General features: G+C 33.9%; 1 protein-coding gene across 6 annotated transcripts in view; it reads right to left on the bottom strand.

Moving 5' to 3' along the window:
* Positions 1-14,681: 14,681 nt before the first annotated feature.
* Positions 14,682-23,855, bottom strand: part of LOC145258242 (uncharacterized) — a 63,577-nt gene continuing 54,403 nt past the window's right edge. For all 6 annotated transcript variants that reach the window (XM_080116213.1, XM_080116210.1, XM_080116215.1 and 3 more), the window contains 8 exons: positions 22,368-22,403; positions 21,860-21,895; positions 20,637-20,714; positions 19,987-20,134; positions 19,005-19,108; positions 17,746-17,820; positions 16,627-16,824; positions 14,682-16,070 (listed from right to left, as the gene is read on the bottom strand). In XM_080116213.1, the coding sequence (XP_079972339.1) occupies positions 15,924-16,070; positions 16,627-16,824; positions 17,746-17,820; positions 19,005-19,108; positions 19,987-20,134; positions 20,637-20,714; positions 21,860-21,895; positions 22,368-22,403 (822 nt within the window). In that variant the 3' untranslated portion in view covers positions 14,682-15,923. The remainder of the gene's footprint in view (positions 16,071-16,626; positions 16,825-17,745; positions 17,821-19,004; positions 19,109-19,986; positions 20,135-20,636; positions 20,715-21,859; positions 21,896-22,367; positions 22,404-23,855) is intronic.

Here is a 23,855-nt window from a genome sequence, read left to right as displayed (position 1 = left end):
GGGTAAAAGTTTAGACGAAATAAATTCGGATGTTGCATCTGTCATTGCCAACCTATCGTAATTTGATCCAAAGGGGAATTTCTGCAATCAAACTATCTAATAGAAAGATAATGCGAGGTTGTTATTTTTCAAAGTTAAAGCAACCAATGAAATATAACGAGGTTAATTAAAGAATATTCAATACCGAAGTAGAGCAAGGTATACTTTTTATTTGTTTTTATGTGTCGCTAGACAGTCATGAGTATGTTTCGGCCAGCTAGTTTTTCGTAACTAGAGACTTCTTCAGGCGATACAGCTTATTCTAAAGCAAAGTTTGCAATGAAAATGTCAGGTCATCTACATCATCGGGAGTTAATATTAGGAGGTTCTGGTAAGTGTTGTTAAAAATAGAAACAAGGAATAAAATTTGGTTGTATGTAAACAAGACTAAAAGAGATGTGGATTAGGAATAAAGTAGAAAGAATGGGGGAGTTAAAAAGCCAAGATGAAAATGGTAAAAGACTAGAAAGAAACGGTATATGCATACACGTGCGATGTCCACCTCAAATCTTAAATATACTAGTGCATATAGGGTCAATTAGCAGAGGAGTGCGAATTGTACAAACATTTTAGAATATCTATGCAAAAAATGGTTTAGATACAAATCGGAATCATTCCGTTATAAATGCTTTTAATATGACCCGAATTTCCTTTCTACTTTAGGAAAAATCGGCCCTGTGAAATGAACTCACACACATAAAGTTTCTTATATATATATATATATATATATATATATATATATATATATATATATATATATATATATATATATATATATATATATATGACAGTATGAGGTAATTTTCTTTTAAAGTTATGTGTTAAATTTAAATGATAAAGAAAAGACATAAGCCAAAGTTCGAAATAGTTGAATCATTAATAATTGGTCATCGAGATAAAATGGAAAGAGGAAATGCAAATTTGAATTAAGATAGCATTCTAAAAATAAACGATGAGCGTTTTTTTTTTTTCATACAACTTTTAAGTAAATTTGAATGACTAATTATATCTGGGCACAAAACTAATTGACACAGTTCTTCAGTGTAGCTAGACGTGACATTTTCATGCGCAAATTCGAAACTGGAATGAACGCCATATCACTTGCAAACCTGTACAGCATATTAAGGGATTACACGCACGCACACACATGTGACTCAACAACAAGTACAAAAGTATTTATTTGCTCCCCCACCGAGCAAATTAGGCACAAGGCCGATTTTAAATGTGAGGAGTGAAGGGGAAATGGGGACCAACTCCCCGGGGAGTAGGGGAGTAGGGGAGCTGGATAGTGACAATTGGTATGAAGGGTTGCCCCTACATTGACCAAGGTCTTGCTGGTCTTTGCTTGAAACTTGTTGCCCAGGACCCGAAGCCCGAGGGCCAGGGAAGTATGACTCAACAATAAGTACATCAGTAACGGGTGAATTAGAGTTGAATTAAAGCCTTTTATCACATGAACAGTCCCAGGCAACAGTCGAAGCCCTTGCTGGCCAAATTATTGGTTGGAGGCGTAGAATACAAGAGGAAAAAAATAAAATAGGGAATGAGGACTCTGATGATATTCATTATTATAATTGTGTTTTGTTTCGTGAACCATTACATGATATTGAATAGTAATGTTTTGTCTTGGATATGACCTTGAAATCAAGGCTTTCAGTTTTTGCCTGTTTGGAAATTTAATTTCTGTTGGGGAAATAATCTACGTAATATGCACAAGTAATTTTGACCAATTAGCCGATGCAGTACAATTTTTGATAAATTTATTAGTGAAGAATACAAATAAAAAAAATCTATGGAAACTGTAATTCGAGTTCATTTTGTAAGAAATTAAGTTAGAAACATTCCGGAGAATATTAGAATTCAAACAATCTTCTCATATCATAACACTATCGCATCAGTAGTTCAGTGGTTGAATGCTCGCCTGCCACGCCGGCGGCCTGGAATCGATTTCCGTTCGATACAGTACAATTTTTGATAAATTCATTAGTGAAGAATACAAATTTAAAAAAAATGATTTCTGGAAACTGTGATTCGAATTAATTTTTCGGAATAAAGTTTGAAACATTCTTGGAAAATATTGTAATTGAAAGAATTATCTCTCGACATGATTGTATTGCATTGGTGGTTCAGTGGTAGACTTCTTGCCTGCCACACGGGTGTCCCGGGTTCGTTTCCCGATCGATGCAGTACAATTTTTGATAAATTAATTAATAATTAATACAAAAAAATCTATGGAAACTGTAATTCGAGTTCATTTTGTCCGAATTAAGTTAGAAACATTCCGGAGAATATTGGAATTCAAAGAATCTTCTCTCGTCGTGATTGTCTCGCATCGGTGGTTCAGCAGCACTCATGCAGCCCCAGACCATGACATTCCAACCATCTTGCTTGACTTTTGGCATGAAAAACTTATATTTGTACTCCACACCTGGTCGCTGTCAAACATGCTTAAGACCATCAGAACCAAACAAATTAAATTTCGTCTCATCAGACCACAGGACATGGTTCCAGTAATCTATGGGCTTTGTTGACATGTTTTCAACAAACTTTGCGGGCTTTCTTGTGTATTGCCTTCAGAAGAGGCTTTCTCCTGAGATAGAAGCCATGCACACCAATTTGATGTAGTGTGCAACATATGGTTTGAACACTAACGGGCTGAGCCCCAACATCTTAATTTCTGCAGCAATGGTAACAGCGCTCTTACGCCGATCTTTCAAGGAAAGCATTTGGATGTGACGATCAGCACGTGTGCTAGGCTTCTTTGGACGACCTACGCGAAGGATGCTGGATGATCTTAACCACTGTGATTCAGCTAGATTTCAAGGTGGTAGCAATCTTCTTGTAGCCTTGACCATATTTATGCACCGCAACAATACGTTTTTTTAAGATACTCAGAAAGTTCTTTGCCATGCGATGTCATGTTGGAACTTTCATTGACAAATGATAGTGTAAAAGCTGCACTACAAATGTAAGCAATCCTGCTCACTATGGACACATGGCATGATTACACAAATGATTAACATGATATTTTGGAGGGGAAAAAGCAGTACTCAATTTAGACATTTGGAGTATAGTTTGTTAGGATTGTACTCACTTTTAAGGGGCGTAGTTTCTTAGGAAAGTACTCACATTTGTTGCCAGTGAGTAGGCTTATAATGGCTATGTTTTGAGTTATATAAAAGAGAAAAATAAACTAACTCTGTAAGATATGTTGCAGACAGACTACTTTTCATTTTGTGAAACAATAATTTTTCAGTGTTGTTTTGTTATTTTGAGGGGAAAATAAATCAACCCTGTTATATATACTGCAGTCAGACTACTTTTCATTGCGTCAAAAAATCATTTTTTTCAGTGTTGTCTCATGAAGAGATATACTTAAATATTTGAAGAAATGTGAGGGCGTACTCACTTTTGTGATACACTGTATATATATATATATATATATATATATATATATATATATATATATATGTGTGTGTGTGTGTGTGTGTGTGTGTGTGTGTGTGTGTGTGTGTGAGAGAGAGAGAGAGAGAGAGAGAGAGAGAGAGAGAGAGAGAGAGAGAGAGATTTCGCATCTGAAAATAACTGGGCTGGTTTTTATGAAATTTCACCCAAATGTAACTTTACGTCCGGCAGCATTCTTAGAACGAGGTTTAGTACTGGAATGTCTTCAATAAATATCGATAATCGAAATAATCCGATGAAAGAAGTAACAGGCGTTTTTGACCAAAATAAACACCTTACAGAGCCGTACATCATAAGTGCATTTGAGATATTTTATTAACACACAAACCAAAAGGCCTGATATTAAAAATAAACAGTACGTTCTTTTATATGATGGGGGCGTGTTAGAAATGAATGTTTTTGTTTAAGGCACAATTGCACCATGATATATGATTTTTTTCATTTTAAACATAAATTCAAGCTATTATCACCGCACAAGCAGTAAGGCCAGGCATATAAAATCAACAGCAGGTTCTTTGATATCTATTGTAATAAATATGTAATCTGCATGAATTCAAACATCATAATTAAGCGTACATTACGACCGGGCAAGATGTTCCCTCCATTTTGAAGAAGCCTTAAAACTAAATAACACCGATTACTTTAGATGACTTTCAAAACCGAAACCCGTTGGGATTGGTAAATAAACGAAATCTCCCTCACATTACACCCACGCCACCTTGTACATTTTTTCAATGTATATTCGTAAACAAAATCGCAACTCTGGAAGAATTCTGTTTAGAAAGCTAAGTATATATTAGCTGTATTCTGCCACGCATTGCTGTGGCTCAATTTGGTGTAATGGAAAATTCTAATAAAAAGAGAAAATGCATGTTTCTTATATTCTTAGTACAGCAATCCAATCGAAAAAGTAAAAAAAAAAGCCGAAAATGAAAAAAAAAATGGTACTCTTGCAGAATTTGATCCTGATCCTCGGGATTACCGTCAATCATGGCTTGGGCTCGACCAACAATCAGTGGATAAAGCTGAACGTAGCAAAAATGTTGAAATGCTAAATGTTTTTTTTTTAATTATTTTCTGTATATAAAAATTGTACTTAATATTTGAGTGATAGGGGGTACTATACACAGATTCGAAAAAGTTGTCCAAAAACAAATAAATGAAAGCAAAGGTAAGGTAAGTTACGTTTCTACCTAACTGGATAATTGTTTAGTGTTTTTATGTAATGTAAAATGTTTAATCAGCTCGAAAAACAGAAATGGTTGCAGACTCTGTTGAATACGTAAAGTTTGGGAAAGTAAGTTGTAAACTAAAAACTATACAATACAGTGTCAAAAACCTACCGAATATATGTTACCATGACATAGGCTGACATAATCGGTGGGTTTGTGACAGTATTTTGTATAGTTTTTTAGTTTTAACTCACTTTCTCAAACTTAACGTAAAAAACAGTGTCCGCCACCATTTGTATCTTTCAAATACACCGATAAACACTGTTTTTCGAGCTGACTAAACGTTACATTAAATGAAAAGGGTTTGTATTACTAAACACAGATCCAAAGAAGCTGTCAAAAAATAAATATATAACAAATGAATGTTATCAAAGGCAAGAAAAGTAAATTTTCTACCTAACTGGATAACATTGTAGTGTAAAGCCCCCCCCCTCGACAAAAATCGTGGCCACAAAGTGGGTGATCATTTTACCTTAAATTATTATGGAAAAGTAATCCTTCATTTTTTAAACTAACATTTCTTCATATCTTGGAAACTACTCGTTTGCCATAATTATAAACGTTATTTTCGTTTTCAGCGACCCCAAAAACCTATAAGAGTGGTAATTTTAAAGGAATATTCGAGGGTGGAGTAATTCTTCATATTTACCTTCTTTTTTTTTCCAATAACATAAGAAATTAAGAATTAGACAAATTTATTTTAGGTAGCCTTCGCCAGGAAAGCTTTTAAAAATAAAAAATTAAGATAAACAAATGGTGCTAGTGCACTTACCGATCCGCGCTATTTTAAGTCTGCTGGTCGCCATAGAACTCAACGGCCACCCCAAAAAGTATTTTGACGAACGTGAGACGGGCTTTAATGAGAAATTTTATCAAAATTCCGGGATGCTTTTTTTTTTTTCAATAACATAAGAAATTAAAAATTAGACAAATTTATTTTAGGTAGGCTTCGCCAGGAAAGCTTTTAAAAATAAAAAATTAATATAAACAAATGGTGCTAGTGCACTTACCGATCCTCGTTATTTTTTAAATCGTATTTCCAAGTTTAATTAAAGTTTTATGATATGTTTTTTTATTCAATTGTAAGGTTAAAGTACAAAAATATATATAATTTAAAAAATAGGGATTTTTTTTACCCATCTATTAAATAGATCGTTAAATCTTGTAATTCGAAAGTCGTCAACGTGTGGTGCACGTGAAAGGCTCATTTCTACCGGAAATGAAATGGCGGACAGTCTCGCAGTTACGAAAAATATTTTTATTTTATTTAATATATTTTTTTATAATTTGCGATCTTAATTTATTTTAATAGCATGCAAACATTCCTTGGCTTTACAGATAAATTTTCTGAAAATTTCAATTAAACTGGTAACGTAGAAATATGGTTTTATTCACTTTGAACGAACCAAGAATTACATTTTTATATATATAGATGTATGAACGCATGAAGATACAGATAGTATTAGTATGCTATATATTTCGATGTACAAAATTATTTTACTTCGAAACAGTAGAGCCATTTCTTTTAACAGTTTTGAAATTTTTGGAATGAATACAGTTCTCTGGAGACTTTTCCTATTTTTTCTTTTTCTTTCACGTTTGGAATTCGTATCCAGCGAACTTGAATCCTGGTGGGAATATTACTTAGACTATGCAGTACAAATCGCTCACATACTTTTATTTAAGAGAAGCAATTATTTCCCTGTTTACTCACCCACCCCCCAACCACCCGCATACTAGTGATCATAGACACAAACTCTGTTTTAATGTGAGATGGTATCCCGCTCCTGAAAATGGGGGATTATATGTAGACGCCCGATTCGCCAAACAAAAAAAGAAATAAAAAGCAGCAGAATCAGTTTTTCTTGAAAATTGTTGATACTAATCGCTAGATCGCCATCATGAAAACACTATAATCTATCTATCTATATATCTATAAAAGTGAAACAAAAGTGTACATTTCCCTGCGCAATCTCTGTCAATTTTAAGTCTACAGACTCGAAATTTGATATACAGGGTACTGAGATTTGGGAAAATCTTTGTGATCGGTTTTCGGCCAGAAATTTGGTTGTTAAGGGGTCAAAGTTCAACGATTTGACCTTTGATAACTCTACCAAACTCCTTTGCTAATTTTGGGTCTAAACACTTCAAATTTTAGATATAGGTTCCTTGGACATGGATCTAAGTTAATAACTTGATTTGAGCCCAAAACAATAAATGTATAGAGGTCAAAATTGGGGCCAAGGTTTAAAGAAATTTGACCTCTGCGATCTCTACCAAATTAATCAGCCAATTTATTGTCTAAAAATTTGAAATTGTACAGAAAGTGTATTCAGACATAGGGCAAGCTTTTTTATCGATTTTTGGCCGGAAATTTCGCTGTCAAGGGTCAAAGTTCAAAAGATTTGACCTTTGGGGGCTCTAGCAAACTATTTAGCCAATTTTGGGTCTAAACATTAGAAGTTTTACATAAAGGGTATTCAGACATGCAACAAGCTTTTTAATAAGCTTTTTTTGGTGAAAATTTGGCTGCCAAGAGGTCAGAGTTGAAAGGGTTGATCTTTGCAGACTCTACCAAACACCGACGCCAATTTTTGGTTTAAACCCTTGAAATTTTAGATGTAGGTTACCTGGACATGGGGCAAACTTTTTCATTTATATATATATATATATATATATATATATATATATATATATAATACCAGTAGTTGATATAACTTTGTGTGTGTGTATATATATATATATATGTGTGTGTGTGTGTGTGTGTGTGTGTGTGTGTGTGTGTGTGTGTGTGTAACACCATCGCACAGCGTAGAGAACGGAACCCCAAATCTTGGTCGCGTTTTTCCCCGATCTTCTCAGTCCGACCTACTGTCACTCGACTTTGACTTCAATCTCGCCGATCTCTCTTGGGAGAATTCCGAACCTCTAACCGTCGTCAACTATCCTTAACTGAAATGTCCCCAAACTAACTCTGATACCTAATTATATTGAGTCAAAAATTGAAATACTATGTCTTAGTCGCCTCTACACTGAATTTATAGAAACTGACTACTTTCGCATTTTTCCTAGCAGCCATTCCTTGCTGACTATTTGATAACTGATCATTGACCGTAAGGCGTCGTCTTATCTCTAGAGTTCAAAGGGATCTTGATGCCTCTCCCCTTGAATCATCTATTTATTCAGGTTATATTCGGCGGCCCCGTCACTTCCTTTACTCATTTCCTCCCATTATCTGAGGTAGTTCTAGGTGATTGGACGTCTCACGAGAGAACAAAAGCTGGAATGATCCCTAATTTCCTCCCTCCGCTCATTGATACCAATGATTTGATTGCTCTACTTTCCTGACGAATTGTCGTCCATTTTTTTTTTTTTTCATAAATTACTGTTGTACTTTTTAATTCAATATGTGGTTGTTGTTTTTTTTAGCTGAAAATTGTATTATTTTTATCATTCGAACTACTGTTCCTATCTTGGAGGTTATTCTCATAATGTTTCGGCCGATAAAATATCCGACCTCCTACAGATCCGGTTTTTCAGACTCAGGAATCTTTATTTCGAACTGTGCCAAATAATGCAAATTATCTATTCTCATCTTTAAAAAAAAATATCCAAAACCTAATTTGAAACCGAGTTCGATAAAACGCATCTGAAGAAAAAAAGAAGATTTTTATTTTTTTTTTTTTACACAGTGATCACCACTTATCAAGGCCCGGAAGCCACTCAGGGATAAGGGTTATTGCAAGTACATTACGTTAGTGTGGAGATTTGATGAAGTGTTTACTTAAGGGGGCGGTTCATTAGGAATTTGTTAACGTTGGACTTGAAGACATCCAAGTTGTAGTCCGGTGGGAAGCAGGCAGACGGAACAGAGTTCCACGGGCGTGCAGTTCTAAGAAAGAAGCTTTGTTCATGGAATCTACGTTTTGATTTAGGCACAGATATAGAGTGGGGGAAATTTTTCACAGTGGATTCAGCTAGACGGGTGTTTTTCGTGAAAGATTGGCGAGGGAGGGACCAGAGATTGGAGTTCAGACGAGTACCTGCCATGGAAATAACGATAAAACAAGGATAGGCTCGCAACGTCTCTTCTGTGGGAGAGAGGTTGCAGGGTAGAGAAAAGGGCATCCCCCACTAAGCCACGAAGTCTATTTTGTACTCTGTCAAGGCAGGATAGGCTGTTTTTAGCAGCTCCTGCCCAGATATGGCAACAGTATTCCATCCTGGAAGATTAATCAAAAAGTAACTTCTATATGTATGTATGTATGTATGTATGTATGTATGTGTGTGTGTGTGTGTGTGTGTGTATGTTGCACGTAGCATCTAATAGTAGGCTGTATAAACAAAAACCTTCAAAATTGTGAATGTATCAGACTGTAGGTGAGGAGGACTATCTTTAGATCGATGTGTTTTTTGTTATTTGGTTTTTATGTATATTTTTAACACTGATAAATGCCCTAATTGGCCCACTTTGCTCAACACTCTCCCCCAACCTAAAATTAAACAAAAACGCAATGAAATGACAACCCAAACAAATATCACGATCAAACCAGACAACAACCCAAACAAAACCAATTCGCCTCTTCCCTTGAGACTCGCATTCACAAATACACGCGAGCTTAGAAGTAATCTAGATGTTTAGACTCTTACCGCTTAGTAAACTCCCCGGATATCTCCGCATTAAGTGAAAGAAACCCACACTACTCAATTCCGTTTATCTACTTTAATATGACAGGATACCCTCTTTCTCAGTAAGGACTTAGATAGATATATGCACGGGATTGGAGTCTATATGCGTAGCACTCTTCCCCTTAACTAGAGAGCCACGTCTTGAAACTGATGATCGGGCCTTTATGTGCTTTCGACAAATCTTTAATTACTGCATTAATTACTTATATTTTCTCTGCCCTTCTCCTTCAAATGAGGACTGTACTCTAATTGACCATGTTTCTGACAGTATAGATGCAGCACTCTCCTTAGATAGTAATGCCAAAATACATTGTTTGGTAACTTTAATGTTCCTTAACATCTCTAAAACAACCCTTCTTTCTTTTCATCACTTACGCTTGTCCTAAGGTCCTAAGATGAGATACTAAGATGGGAGTTGCCACACAGAGCGCTTTTTCCTGCCTTGACAAGATACAAAAGCGACTACGAAGGGTTGTCTCTTCTTATGACCTCATTCTCAGAGAAGAGATGTTGCTAGTCTTTCTCTACTTAACCGTTATTTTCATGGAAGGTTCTCGACTAAGGTCAAATTTTTAGTTCCTCCTTTTAAGAAATTCGCAGTAAGAACTCATGTTACTACCATAGCGCAAAAAAAAAGACTTTCCTTTGACTCGTCATGTCCCTAAAGTCTGGCGCATTTTCAATAGATAGAACTTCTCCGCAAGGGCTGATGAAAACATTATCTCGAGACTGCTTCCCTCACCCTAAAAGTAAATAAACATATGCAGTTCATACAATTGATTAATGTTAAAACTCCTATAGTGTTTTTCGCTGTTCAGCTGATAATCATTACGTTTCCTCAACCCTTATTCTCGAGTGGCCCTTGTCATTGATAAGTAGTGAACCAACAGTATATATATATATATATATATATATATATATATATATATATATATATATATATATATGCAAACTCATTTTTTATGGAAGTCGCTCCAGACAAGGTATGAAGCCATTTGATATAAGGAGCTAAAATGAACGAAAGATGATTATCATAAAGACAGGATATGTCTATTCGCTTTATTCTTGAAAAGATCAGAGTTATAGGTAGGAGGAATACAACCAGCAGGAAGAGAGTTCCACACGCCTGAAGTTCTTGAAAAGAAGCTAATAGGAATCTGTATTACTGCAATGTATCTGAATAGTAAATTCATGAAGACCAATAGAACAATGAGTAAAACGAGCTGACACAAAGGAAACAATGAATAAATCAGACAATTCTGAAGGACACATCTAATAATGCTACTTAGATTTTTACTCTTTTTCGCTACAAACAAGGCATATTGCCATGTGGACGTATTTGGGACACTCTAGGAACACTATGTAGGGAGGTGAGCAGCGAGATGTGTGTTCAAAATTTAAATTTCTGCATAGTGGTACAGTTAAGAAAACAGGAAACAGGGTGGGTATTCTTAGGTCTAGCACGTTTTGAGAAGAAACTATTAAAGTAAAAAGTTTTTCGGCATCTGCAGTGAACGGTTGGATTTTAATGCTTATTGAGTTTTAAATCGAGAGTGCACAATTTATACGAGTTCGTCAGAGCATATTCCATTAATATAAAACAAGCACAGGGGTGCAATATTTAGTCGATGCGACAGAAGTTGGAGCCTGGTTGATAGTGCGGGCAGTATTAGATTGGAGACTTTTTGGAATCCTGTCAATACTCCATGCATGGACGAATGGTGGCTTTGTAACGATATAGGATACTGTATAGTATACTATATGATAGAATAGGTAGCTTTATAGCACGATAGAGTGAGCCCATCTTTTTTTGCAGAAGCTTTGGCAATGTCTTTATTTTATTTGTTCTAATATATGTTGACTGTAAATTTGAAGCTGGGGAGTTTGAACGGTTAATGATAAGGTAGAGTGTTAGTAGGGCTATGACAAGATAATATTGTTTTTATTATTTTGACTCGAGTATATATCAGTTAATATCTTATATGTTTTTAGATAGAGTGATGTGGTTCTCGAATGATTAACTGTGTCTGTGTCTAACTGTTTCGGATATATACTCGAGAGCCAAAACAATGAAGAATGTTCCCTTGTCATAGCCTCAGTTATTAGTAGGACTATGACAAGGCCATTGTTTTGACTCTCGAGTATATATCCCACACATTTAGACACATTAATCAACCGAGAACCACATCACTATATAAAAACATATAAGATATTAACGGATATACACTCGAGAGACAAAACAATGAAAAGAATATGCCGTTGTCCTGGCCCTAGTTATTAGTTATGGCAATTGGTGATTGAGAAGATATACTTTTGCGTCTCGTCTAAAGAATGGCGTGAATGTTTCATCTTATCTCCCTGGTTGGTTAGGATTAGGGTTACAGTGAAAATATTTTCGTGGTCGTACTCTCTAAAAGAAATAGACGCAAAATCGCTGTGTCGATTATTTTTACTTACTCATTAGGAGTTTTCATACATATCATTATCAGAGATTACTCACTGATAGTAACCGGTAGTGTTTTTTTTTTTTTTTTTTTTTACAAGGGTGTCACCACTTATCAAGGCCCAGAGGCCACTCGAGGATAAGGGTTAATAGGTATACATTAGTCATTGTGATTTTAGCATAGTAAACAGTGGGAATTTTGAAACTTGGATTACTTAGGGGGACGATTCAATTAGAACTTGTTCACATTGGACTTTTTCTTTTTTTTTTCATAGGTATCAACTCATTATCAAGGCCAAGAGGCCACTCAAGGATAAGGGTTAAAGAGTGTACAGTAGAAATTGGACAATATAATAATCATTAGTAATGAAAATTTGTTAAATTTGATAACTTATATGGAACGGCTCATCAAGAACTTATTTACGTTAGACTTGAAGACAACCATATTGTAGTCAGCCGGAAAGCAGGAAAACGGAAGACAATTCCACAGGCGTGCAGTTCTAATAAAAAAGCTTTGTTCATGGAATCTACGTTTATGTTTAGGCACAGATAAAGAGTGGGGGGAATTATTGATAGCGTTTACAGCTAGACGAGTGTTTCTTGTGAAAGTTTTGCGAGGGGGAACCATAGATTGAAACTCAGTCGAACACTTTCCATGAAAATAACGATACATCAGAGACAAACTCGCAACATCTCTTCTGTGAGATAGAGGTTGCAAGGAAGAGAAAAGGACATCTCCTACGAGGCTACGAAGTCTATTTTGAACTCTATCAAGGCAGGCCAAGTCCTTTCTAGTAGCTCCTGCCCAGATGTGGCAACAGTATTCCATCCTTGGACGTACCTGGCTCTTATATAGATATAGAATTGGATCGATAGAAAGATCCCACCATTTTTCCAGCGGCCTTGGCAACAGATTTGATGTACGTGTTCCATTTAAGATCAGGAGTAATGGTCAAGCCCAGAAGCTTGTCAAAACTTGAGGCCTCCTGAAGACGAGAGCCATTCATTTCAATTGATGCCAGATGTGGATCAGAATGTTGATGATGTAAAGAGAGAAGCTTGGTTTTAGATGCATTAAAAGTAACCAGCCACTCCTTTCCCCATTGTACTACGTGCTCAAGATCAGAGGAGAGAGAATTGGAGAGAACTTGGTCGTTTACTGTCTTAGATGTGGTACCATAAATGGTAGTGTCGTCAGCATAAATGTCTACAAATGATGTAAGGATGTGATTTGGAAGATCATTAATGTAGATCAGGAAAAGAGTTGGCCCAGGATGGACCCCTGAGGGACACCGGCATTAATACTGTGGGCTTCTGATTTTTGCCCCTCAACTACTACTCTTATGAACCTATCAGAAAGAAGGAGTTTGAGCGACAAAAAGTCTCCCCAGATTTCCAGTACTCTCAACCTCTTTTGATGTCATTTCGGGATTATATATTCTGTTTGTTTCTTCCTTAGGTTAGTCCGTAATTTCGAAAACGAGGCGACATCAAAAGGATGTAATTCTCATATTCTTGTCCAGATTGGCCCTTTTAAAGCCAAATTTCACGAATTTGACCTTTTTTAAGCCTTCAAAAATTATATTGTTTTTCTGTTCAAATAAAAAATTTTTTTTATGCTGCAAAGGGAAATATCAGTTCTATCAAAACATATTTGAATTGAAATCCCTGTTTCATTTCAGAAGAGTTTACGATGGGTAGCTATTCTGTACAAGTCTTGGAGATGAAGAGTTGTCAGTGGGTAGCTATTCTGTATAAGTCTCAGCCCTTATAATTTTGCAGGCAAATAGCATAAGATCTTTCTCATCGCGATACCAAAAATAACAAAAAAATGTGCTAGAATGCTAAAAGACTCAATATGTTTATGGAACAATTCTGTTTTCTGATTGGTTGTTAGCAGAAGGTGGCTCCATTCGTTTGGTCAGTTCCTATCGGCAGTGTCTTCCAACTTTCGGTGACCTTACCCTCGTTTTATATTGCAAAAATACATTTCTCATTCCGTGGAATTTCTACGGTTCCTGCTAATATGTATAAATAATGAAAAATGCTCCAATGAACATAGGTTCGGAAACACTTGCTTTCTAAATTACAGGCATTGAAACAAATACAGATAAACATTCTTTCTTGTAAATATCTAACACTGTACAATGCACGTAACAGAGTAGCGCTATTTTTATATATGGAATAAATAAACACGACATGGCCGCGGGTACTATAAGCCTAGGTATGTATAATCCTGCAAACAAAACCATGACAGGATGACACCAAACAAATATAAAATCTGAACATCATGATCGGCAATGGTTCTTTTGATTGCAAACATGAAGGGTCCGGCTGGAATAGATTTAAAAAAATGAAACTAAACTAGAAATTGAGTGCTATTACAAAAAATAAATAAACAAATAAAATAATAAAAATAAAAATAAAAAACATATATACAATCATTTCCCAAAGTTATATAATCGATTTTATGATAATTATTTTTCTTTACTAGTGGGAATGCATTTCTGATAGTATACGATATGTTACGCGTTAAGCTGCTTTTGTTTTGTTTGCTAAACAAGCAGCCATATAGTTCGCAGGGTTTGGAAATAAGCAAAGAATATCATAAAATTAAAAACATACTAATCTTATTCTTCATCTTGGGGTGTTCTTTGCTTATTTCCAGTTCCGCGGACTAAATAATTGTTTGTTTATTGATATTATCCTGCTAAACAACAATAAAAATATACACCGTATAAAAAAATAAAAATAAACAAAAACACGATCGCTGCGATTTTTTTAAGGATGAAATAAAAAAGAAAACTCTGAGATTTAAATTTTTTTACAGTTTTATTTTAAAACTTTGATTCCCTCTCCACCTTAAAATGAGCATGATGAAAATAGACCTTGACAGATGTATGGTGGCCAAAAATGTTTACCGTCTCCCAGCAAATAACACTACACAAACACGTCGCGTTTATAGCATAACACAACCAAGATTGTAGAATGTAAACGCAACAAAGACAAGTTATAGCCTTTCCAATCTTCCGTAACTTTCTTATAAACCAAGGCGCGCGAGTAAAAGAAAGAACAAAAAGAGAGAGTGGGCGCAAGAGAGAAAGATTCGAAGAGAGAAAAAGTCGTTAGACGTATATATAAAAAACGGATTGCCGTGTGTATCACATTCGTTTCGTTGTTATTTTTTGCATCTGAAATTTAGCAAATTTTCGAAATTTCGTGTTTTAGTAAATTTTATTATCATAAAGTTTTTAAAATCATGACATCAAATTGTATTATTGTCATTTTTTTTCACTTCGCAAATTTATTTTTTCTCAATTTTATTTAATTTCACCCAAAAATATTCTTTTCCTTTTCTTTTTTTGATTAAAACAAAAGGAAGAAAAGGGAACTATTTTTAGGGTGAATGAATATAGCTTGCATATCACTACGCCAAAAAATGTCCGTAGTGTTTTGTTCAACGAAAGCCAAGGTGCAACCCTTTTCTTTTTGTTGTATCTTTAAAAAAAAACAAATAAAGCTATTACCGACTGAATTGTAATGGAAGATGATGTCAAATCTCATTGAAATTCTCTCATCCTCGTTATCTGTTGGTTATGTATGTTTCCACGGTTTACGTCGGCCATTGTGGTTTTTTGATGTTTAAAAATAGATGATATTGTTATTAATACTAGCTGAACTTGCAGTGTAGCGGTATTCATTAGCTGACGAGAATAAAATTAACGACCGTGATATTCTTTTTACATATGTAGATATATTTATATTCTTAGAAGTATATATATATATATATACATACAAAGAAAAATCAATCCCGATCGTGAATTAGACATTTCTTTTAGTGATAAACTCAATTTTTATTGAATCATATATTTCTACATCTGGCAGTCACCCAAGTCAATTTGGATAGTCTTTAAATGTTTGTCCTTTTTTTTTCAATTAAATCTTGGCTCTCTTTCTATCATAACGAATATCGGCATCTCAATTGGAGACGGAGGGGTGTGTGATGATGCTATTTACGTGAGGGCGGGGGAAGGTGGTTTTACAGCCCAAAGAGTTTAGCTGAAGCAGACTGAGCCAATCTCCAAGCCGAATTTCTGGTTCTCCTCTCCTACATCTTGGACAGCTACGTCGGTGATGGGTAGGAGTTCTGTTTGGCTGGTGTCTACTTCGAATGTTGTCTTGCCCCATTGGTTGTTCTTTGTCTGGAAAAAAAAGAAAACCACATTAAACCATTGAATATAATCTTATAATTGCCATCAAATTCAAGTAAAAGAAGGAAAAAAGTTTTACAAAGTTAGTAAAATTCTTCGTAAAATTATTACATTTATTATAAAAATTTCTAGATTGGCTTTTACATAATTACTAGATCGTTTTTGAAAAATTGTTTTTTTTTCTTAAAATAAAATACTAGATTTTTACCAAATTGTCAGATTTCTTTAGAAAATTACAAGGTTTATTCTATAAATTACTATATTAACTTTTATAATATAATTACTATTGTTTTAAAATAAAATTACTCGATTTTATTTTTTGAAAGTAATTTGATTTTTACAAAATTACCAGATTTCTTTAAAAAAATACCAGATTATACTTTTCTAGAAATTCCACCCGACAGTGATATATTTTAAAATATAACAAATTTCAAATGAAAATTAGAACTGGGATCAGCCACTTTATTTTTTCCCTCCACAATGGACTAAATAGACTCGCCTCCAAAGTTAATAACAGAAAGAATACATTGTTGAAAATGTGACTTACTTGGCATCCATCAACGCTAACTCTGTAGGTGTATTTAAGGAGTTCATGATCAGCAAACATCTCACTGCCATCGAAAGTTGAAAGTTTCACTCCATAGGCATTAGAGTTAAGACAGTTGTAGGTGATGTTCTGGCGGGCACGGATGGAGTGCATATGAAGGAAGTGATATTGGTCTCTCTTGATGCTTCCATAGCCGAGCTAGAATGAAAACAAATACAGAATATTGAAAATGAAAAATAACGAAATACAGATTCGATAAATGTAGCAAGTAAGTTAGCTACTGTAAATTTTGTTACGGGTCACATTAGTACATGCCAGATCGGTGAAACAGAACGGTTCTCAGGATTGAACGAAAGATGGATGATAAGACAAGGTTATCAGGTCAGACCCGCTGGACAAAATGTAGTCAAACAAGAGGTCATGACGTCACGCCTTTGAGGATAAGAAACTAGTGATTGGACAATTCCAATATTTTTCCCGGTTCCGACACAATTCCCGATTCCGATATAATTACTGATTCCGATGCTTTATAAATCTCTAAATATTTGACCATGAAGTTGCAATTTTCCCGATTACCGTAAAAACACATGTTAAATGTGCGGATATTTTCTTAAACGTAAAAATACACTTGTGGGGGATAATCTATATGTTTTAGCTTCATAGGTAATGTAAAATCAATGAATATTTATTATTTTATTATTACTACCAGTTTTGTGTTCCACAAAATCAAAAAACAAAGATAATTAAAGGAATCGTTTTTTGCATCAGAAAATATGAACAACTTTTTCCGATTCCAATACTCCCAAAAGTTTCGATTCTCGATTCCGATCCCAATTAATCGTCTAAACAATAATAGAAACAAAACAATTTTTAAAACCAGTCTCACTCAAGCAGTGGTTATAGAAGACGGCCAAATAATGTTAATAATCTAAGGCAAATGTTATCTCGGTGTTTGCCCGTCTGCGTTTTTCAATCATCAAGTTAGAAAACTAAGTTAAGATATATATAGAAGTAAATAATTAATTAGTTGCATGAACCTTCTCTAAAAAAGAAAGAGAAAGAGGAGGAAGAGAAGAAGAAAAATAAAACGAGGGAGAATAAAAAAAAAGTTTTACTCACTTCAGTCTTATGGACAATTTCCCTCATGAACCATTGGTCAGGAGCAGTTTCCTTTGTCCATCTGTCTTGTTTGTACTAGAAGCAAAAACAAACAATATATTAAGAAGGTTTAATTACAGTTTAATCTATCTGCTATATATGCAAAGATAAAAAGTTTGCAGTTTGGTGCTGCCTTTCCAAGGTGACCTCCATTGGTTTGTTCAACTGGTCTCCATCTATCTCAGCACCGATATTTATTTATATATCGGTGTGTCGTCATTATTTTAAATATAACAGAAATATAACACAAGTTCTATCCATTTTGCAAATATATACTTTTACGTTCCTATTTACTTGTCTCCCCACGAGGACAGAGTTAGACACAAGGTCGGTTTTAAATAACATTAAATAACACAGACAATTCCTGTCTATTTATTTTGGTTTTGATTCTTTCTATTTTTTTATTTTTAGCTTTCTTGTTTCTTGCAAGAACCGGCTGATGTAACTGCCATAGTCAACTTTGACCCGAATACTTTCAGATCCGTCCAAATCCATCGTTAGACTATAGAATATAGATGTGATAGTCTCCCAGTAAATCACATGTTATTAACAATATCAATAGATTCTATGTTACATTTAAAGGCATTTAAAAATATTACCGCTCTTATTGAAATCTATTTTGTTGATATATATATATAAATATATATATATATATATATATATATATATATATATATATATATAAATTTTGCTTTAATTGGTAATGCTTCTAGTATGACAATATATGGTATTTCAAGAATAGTTGTTTTCTCTACTAAGATTTTTCGATCTTGTGAAGGGGAAAGAAGTACGTTAATTAGTAATATAGTCCACACACCCTGTGTATATATATGTATATATACCACACACACACACACACACACACACACGCACACACACACGCACACACACACACACACATATATATATATTATGTATATATATATATTGTGTATATATACTACGCATATATATATACTATGTGTATATATACTATGCATATATATAAGCATATATATACATATATATATATATATATATACATGCATATAAAAGAAATTGAATTTAAACTCTGTAAATTAGCAAAATGATATTCATAGGCAGGCTATAGATTTTGCTGGTCAGCTCATAAATTGAAAACTACAAATTATGAAAGAAGTCATATTTGTATGAAAGTTGATAATTATGCAGAAATATATATGTTAAATGGAACTTCCAAATATATAAATTCAACTACTTACTTCATTTTGTTCTGGGTGCAAGCATGTCTCTCCAGTCTCCATGTTACAGAACACTTCGAAGGCATCGATGACAGATTCGCCATTAGGATCAACAAAGTATTTACCTGAAAAAGGAAAAATAAACAGGAAAACGGTATTAAAACCGGCTGCATCAGATAATAACTTCTATTTCTTGTATTCGTCGCATTCTTTTTTCATGTAACATCTGATCTATTTCCGTTTGTATCAGGATCTCACCCAGGTACATAATCGAATAAAGTTAGTTAGACTACATACATTAACACATCTAAATACGCGTCTCTCAAAACTTACCTCAACTTATATAAAGTGAAATATGTTTCTATAAAGTAAAGTATGTTTATATGTTTATATATTTATATATACAAGATTCATTCATAAACTAATTAACCTATAATTTTCGATTTTTTAGCTAGTCGTAAGGATGGATATTGTAACTTCGCTTTAGTTCGTTTTATGTAAATAACATAAAGAAAAGATGGATGCTTCCAAATTTTCGGAAATTTCAATGATTGCTTGGAGACGTCAATTAATTAATATTCCTCGAATTTAAGTTTCTTTGGGTTATTTTTAAGGGTTATAAGAGGCATAATATAAGCACAAATTTGTAATTTTAAATATTGCAGATTTGCATTAAATTTAATTCATAATAATTTGACACCAATTATAATCCATTCTTTGAATTTAAATTTCTTCTTAAATCTTCTATTTTATTTTAGACATTTCTAAAATCAAAATATTTTAATCAAAATTGGAATAAGGATTCTAGACAAGGTTTAGGAGCATTTAGTTGATTTTAATATTCGTAAGGAGAGATAAAAGTAATACAAGGCTATTCTGTTAGGGGAAATAATTATATCTGTCCTGTGACAGGTATTGTTCTAGTTTTTTTAAGATAATGAGAAATATTTGATATGAAAATTGCGTAAATGTAAGAGTGGCAACGTTTTAGATGGAAACTTACCGCTTTCCATTTTGTTATTATTGCGCATAAGGATGTCACGGCAAGTAGTACCAGGATCATTCTTGGTACCCTTTGGTTTCCTAGTCCTTTCAATTGCCCAGGCAACCTGGTTAATAACATCGACTTCATCAGGTTGAGCTTCATCGCCCTAAAGAAATAAAACAACGTCAAAATATTAATAAATCAATCAAATGACATTTATGCATTTTGGTTTTAGTTTCATTCCACTTGGAACAGGGGAAATAATTAAAGAAGAATACCAGATATTGAATACAGATTATGTTGATTTATATGAATAAAAATTCTCGATCTTCTTGTTTTTTTATTATTTTATTGCAAAAAGATTGTATGAATAGAAAACATTTCTTGTCATAGGTGCGACGCGTAATTAAAAGAAAACTCAATAATTTGTCGCCATGTAATAGAGGATGAAAACCACTGGTAAACATCTATATATGTCTATGTGTACGTGTAAGCGTAAACCAAAATTAGTAAATGTTTTTACTAAAATGAATAAATATCTAATATCTGGCAAATTCATTTTATGAACACGTGACCCATCTCAACCAATTAAAAACTCTAAAAGTTCTCAGATACATTTTTTTTAATGTATTAGTCGAATGAAATTAGATAAGGTCATTTATACTTACATAATAGCCTTCAGCTGGGTCGGGTCCTTTGGGTCCTTGAGCTCTGGATGGGAATACTGGGTAAGCGGGAGAGTAACCCTAGATAAAAAGGATAGACAAAAAGGATTCTTGAGAAGCTGTCAGATGTAAGCATTTATTATATACGAATGAGTAAATAAGGTAGAAGATTTATCTGGAATATATACTTATGCGTAAACTAAAAATGAATGAAAGAAAATAAATAAAATAGAGAGAAAAGAGCAATTAATAAAAATATTTGCTTATTTCGTTTCAGCTATAGAACTTTGTCAAAACTACGCAACTAAGCAAAGTTTCGTAACTGAAACGAAATATCGAATCGAAAGAAACGTGGCATTGTATTAATTTTTCCTATTGTTTTTGTTTATGTGCTTATTACCTTTTTCTTATCTATGCCAACACATTTTATTGAATACTTATTAATTTAAAAACAACTTACATGGATAAATGGATAGGTAGAAAATTATATATATATATATATATATATATATATATATATAGATATATAGATATATATATATATATATATATATAGAGAGAGAGAGAGAGAGATAGATAGATAGATAGATAGAAACGTATGCACTTATATATATATTATATATATATATACAGACACACACATATATGTATACATATGCAACTCTCTCTTTCTAAAGAAAAAAGAGATAATCAGTATATATATATATATATATATATATATATATTATGTGTTTATAACATATATATATATATACATACACAGTGAGAGAGAAGTATATAAATAACAACATGGATACGTCAGTTAACTAGTAAACAAATTTTGATTTTTCTATACCATTTTCATTATGTTTGATTATTTACACTGTGTGTCTCTCTTGCACACATACACACACGCACACGCACATATATGTATATATACACGTATACACATATATGTAGGTGATGATAGAGATAAAAATAGAAAGATTGTACAGACTGACTAATATAAATACATACATATATTCCCAACAAAAAAAGAGAAGGATATATATATATATATATATATATATATATATATATATATATATAGAGAGAGAGAGAGAGAGAGAGAGAGAGAGAGACAGACAGACAGACAGACAGACAGACAGACAGACAGATAGACAGACAGACAGAGACAGAGAAAGAGAGGGGGGAGAGAGAAAGAAAGATTTCAATAACGTAATTCTAATTTTAGTTTATCTACTTACTGGTGGTCCGGGTGGTCCTGGTGGTCCGGTGTTACCCTAGAAATTGAGTAAAATGAAAAGAAAACGTGACAAAATACATTTTATATATAATGCAGAAGTAAAAATGTATATTCAAGAAAATATGAATGTCGACTGATATTCTTCGAAAAAAAGCTGATGCACAATAGTTTTATATCATTTCCAATTTCGTTTTTATCACCAAACTTTTATGCATTACATATCTTTTTTTTTTATTAATCTATCTTATGCAATAAAACAAATGATTAAGTTTTTTTTATTGTTACTAACTGTAGACATATATCAAATTATGATATCATTAACGTAAGTAACTGGTCGATTTTTGCATAATAGTTAAAATGTTTGCTAATAGGCTGAGCGATCGGGGTTCTATCCTCGTCAAGTCGAGTTCAAAGACTAAAATATGTAGTACTTAATATCTAATGGCTAAACATTCAGCATTATGAAACGAGGATCAAGAGTAAGTGGTGTAAGAAATATGAATACTTACTGAACGGCCATCACTTCCGGGTGGTCCACGAGCTCCCTGAAATTAAAAAAATATTATTTTAATGATTTCATAATAGCAGGATTTTGTTTCAAAAATATTACCCCGAAAATATCCAAAGTTGGGTAAATACGTTATTCGTGTTCCGATTATATGAAGAAGTGTTATGTTAAGTAATTGAACTGATGAGATTGAATACAATAATTAATGCGATTTAATAAGCAAAAGAATTAATATGGTTTAAATAATATTAAAAATAACACCAAGAAAAAAGATACGATTAAACTCGGCAAAATGCGGATATACGACATGAAAAATTAAATAACTTGCACAATATAACCAAATCAATAAAAAAAATGCATATGCAGAATGAAATTGAGATTAATTTTTATTAAAACTTATACTTAAAACGCTTTCGTTTGTCTGCCAAAATAAAATTCCTATCTCGGCATCCTGTAAATATACATACATGCATACAGACTATATCATGTATGTATGTATGTATGTATGTATGTATGGCGACTAAACTGATTCCACCACCAGACTTGTTTAGTGAGGAAGGTGGCTAGTCTCCCTGAAGGATTAAAAATAAAGACCTTTCAAAGGGCGAATGAACACTTTTTCGGAGTCAACGGCCAACTAGCACCGTGTATGTTTGTGTGTATGTATGTGTGTGTTGGGGTGGAGAGGGTTCCCGTAAGCCGTGGTGAAGGCAACCTTTCTAGCAGAAGCAAATCTCTGATTAAGAAAAAACATACAGTGGGAGATCAGTATCCGCATTAAGCTGGTCTGCAGTTTAACTTGTTGCTGGCTATCTTGCTTTTGCTTGTTGCTGGATCTCAACATTTTGAATCGAGAGAGAGACTTAGCTGTCGTACAAGGCTAAGACTCTGTAACATCATCTGTGTATAGATACTCCCTCAGGCATTTGTCTATTAAAATGGTCCTGTGGCGATGGAAGTAATTTTTGGGCTCATGGACTTTAAGTGTCTGAAGGAGTTGCACTCGTCTGACAAGACGTTGCAATCATCATCATCATCATTATGTATGTATGTATGTATGTATGTATGTATGTATGTCCCTATTTACTTGCCCCCCCCCAGGGCAGAGTTAGGGACAATGTCGGTTTTTAATGTAGGGATCCAGCTCCCCAAAAAGGGGCATTCTGGATAGGAACAAAAATAAAAATTGTCTCAGTCATGAAGGACCTCTCCTCCACTAACCGAGAGCAAAAAAAGTGAAGTGCAGCATCAAAACAGATACTACAATGTGATCTTGGCTCAAAGGCTAAGAAATGTATGTATGTATGTATGTATGTATGTATGTATGGGATAACTACGTCAACACATCGGTTCCCGTTAGATCACAAAATTTAAGAATCGGTCAGGGTGACTATTTGAGAATAGCAGGTGCTATGTGTGCTCTATAATTTATTCGGGGTTTTCTTCGATGATTGGTAATGAACACGGGGATCACGTTACAATTGAAAGA

The sequence above is a fragment of the Euprymna scolopes genome, chromosome 33 (genome assembly GCF_053919585.1).
Source record: "Euprymna scolopes isolate OS-2025 chromosome 33, ASM5391958v1, whole genome shotgun sequence".
In the NCBI taxonomy this organism is placed as follows: domain Eukaryota; kingdom Metazoa; phylum Mollusca; class Cephalopoda; order Sepiida; family Sepiolidae; genus Euprymna; species Euprymna scolopes.
The sequence above is the reverse complement of the archived record's forward strand: the minus strand, read 5'-3'. Positions and strand labels throughout refer to the sequence as shown.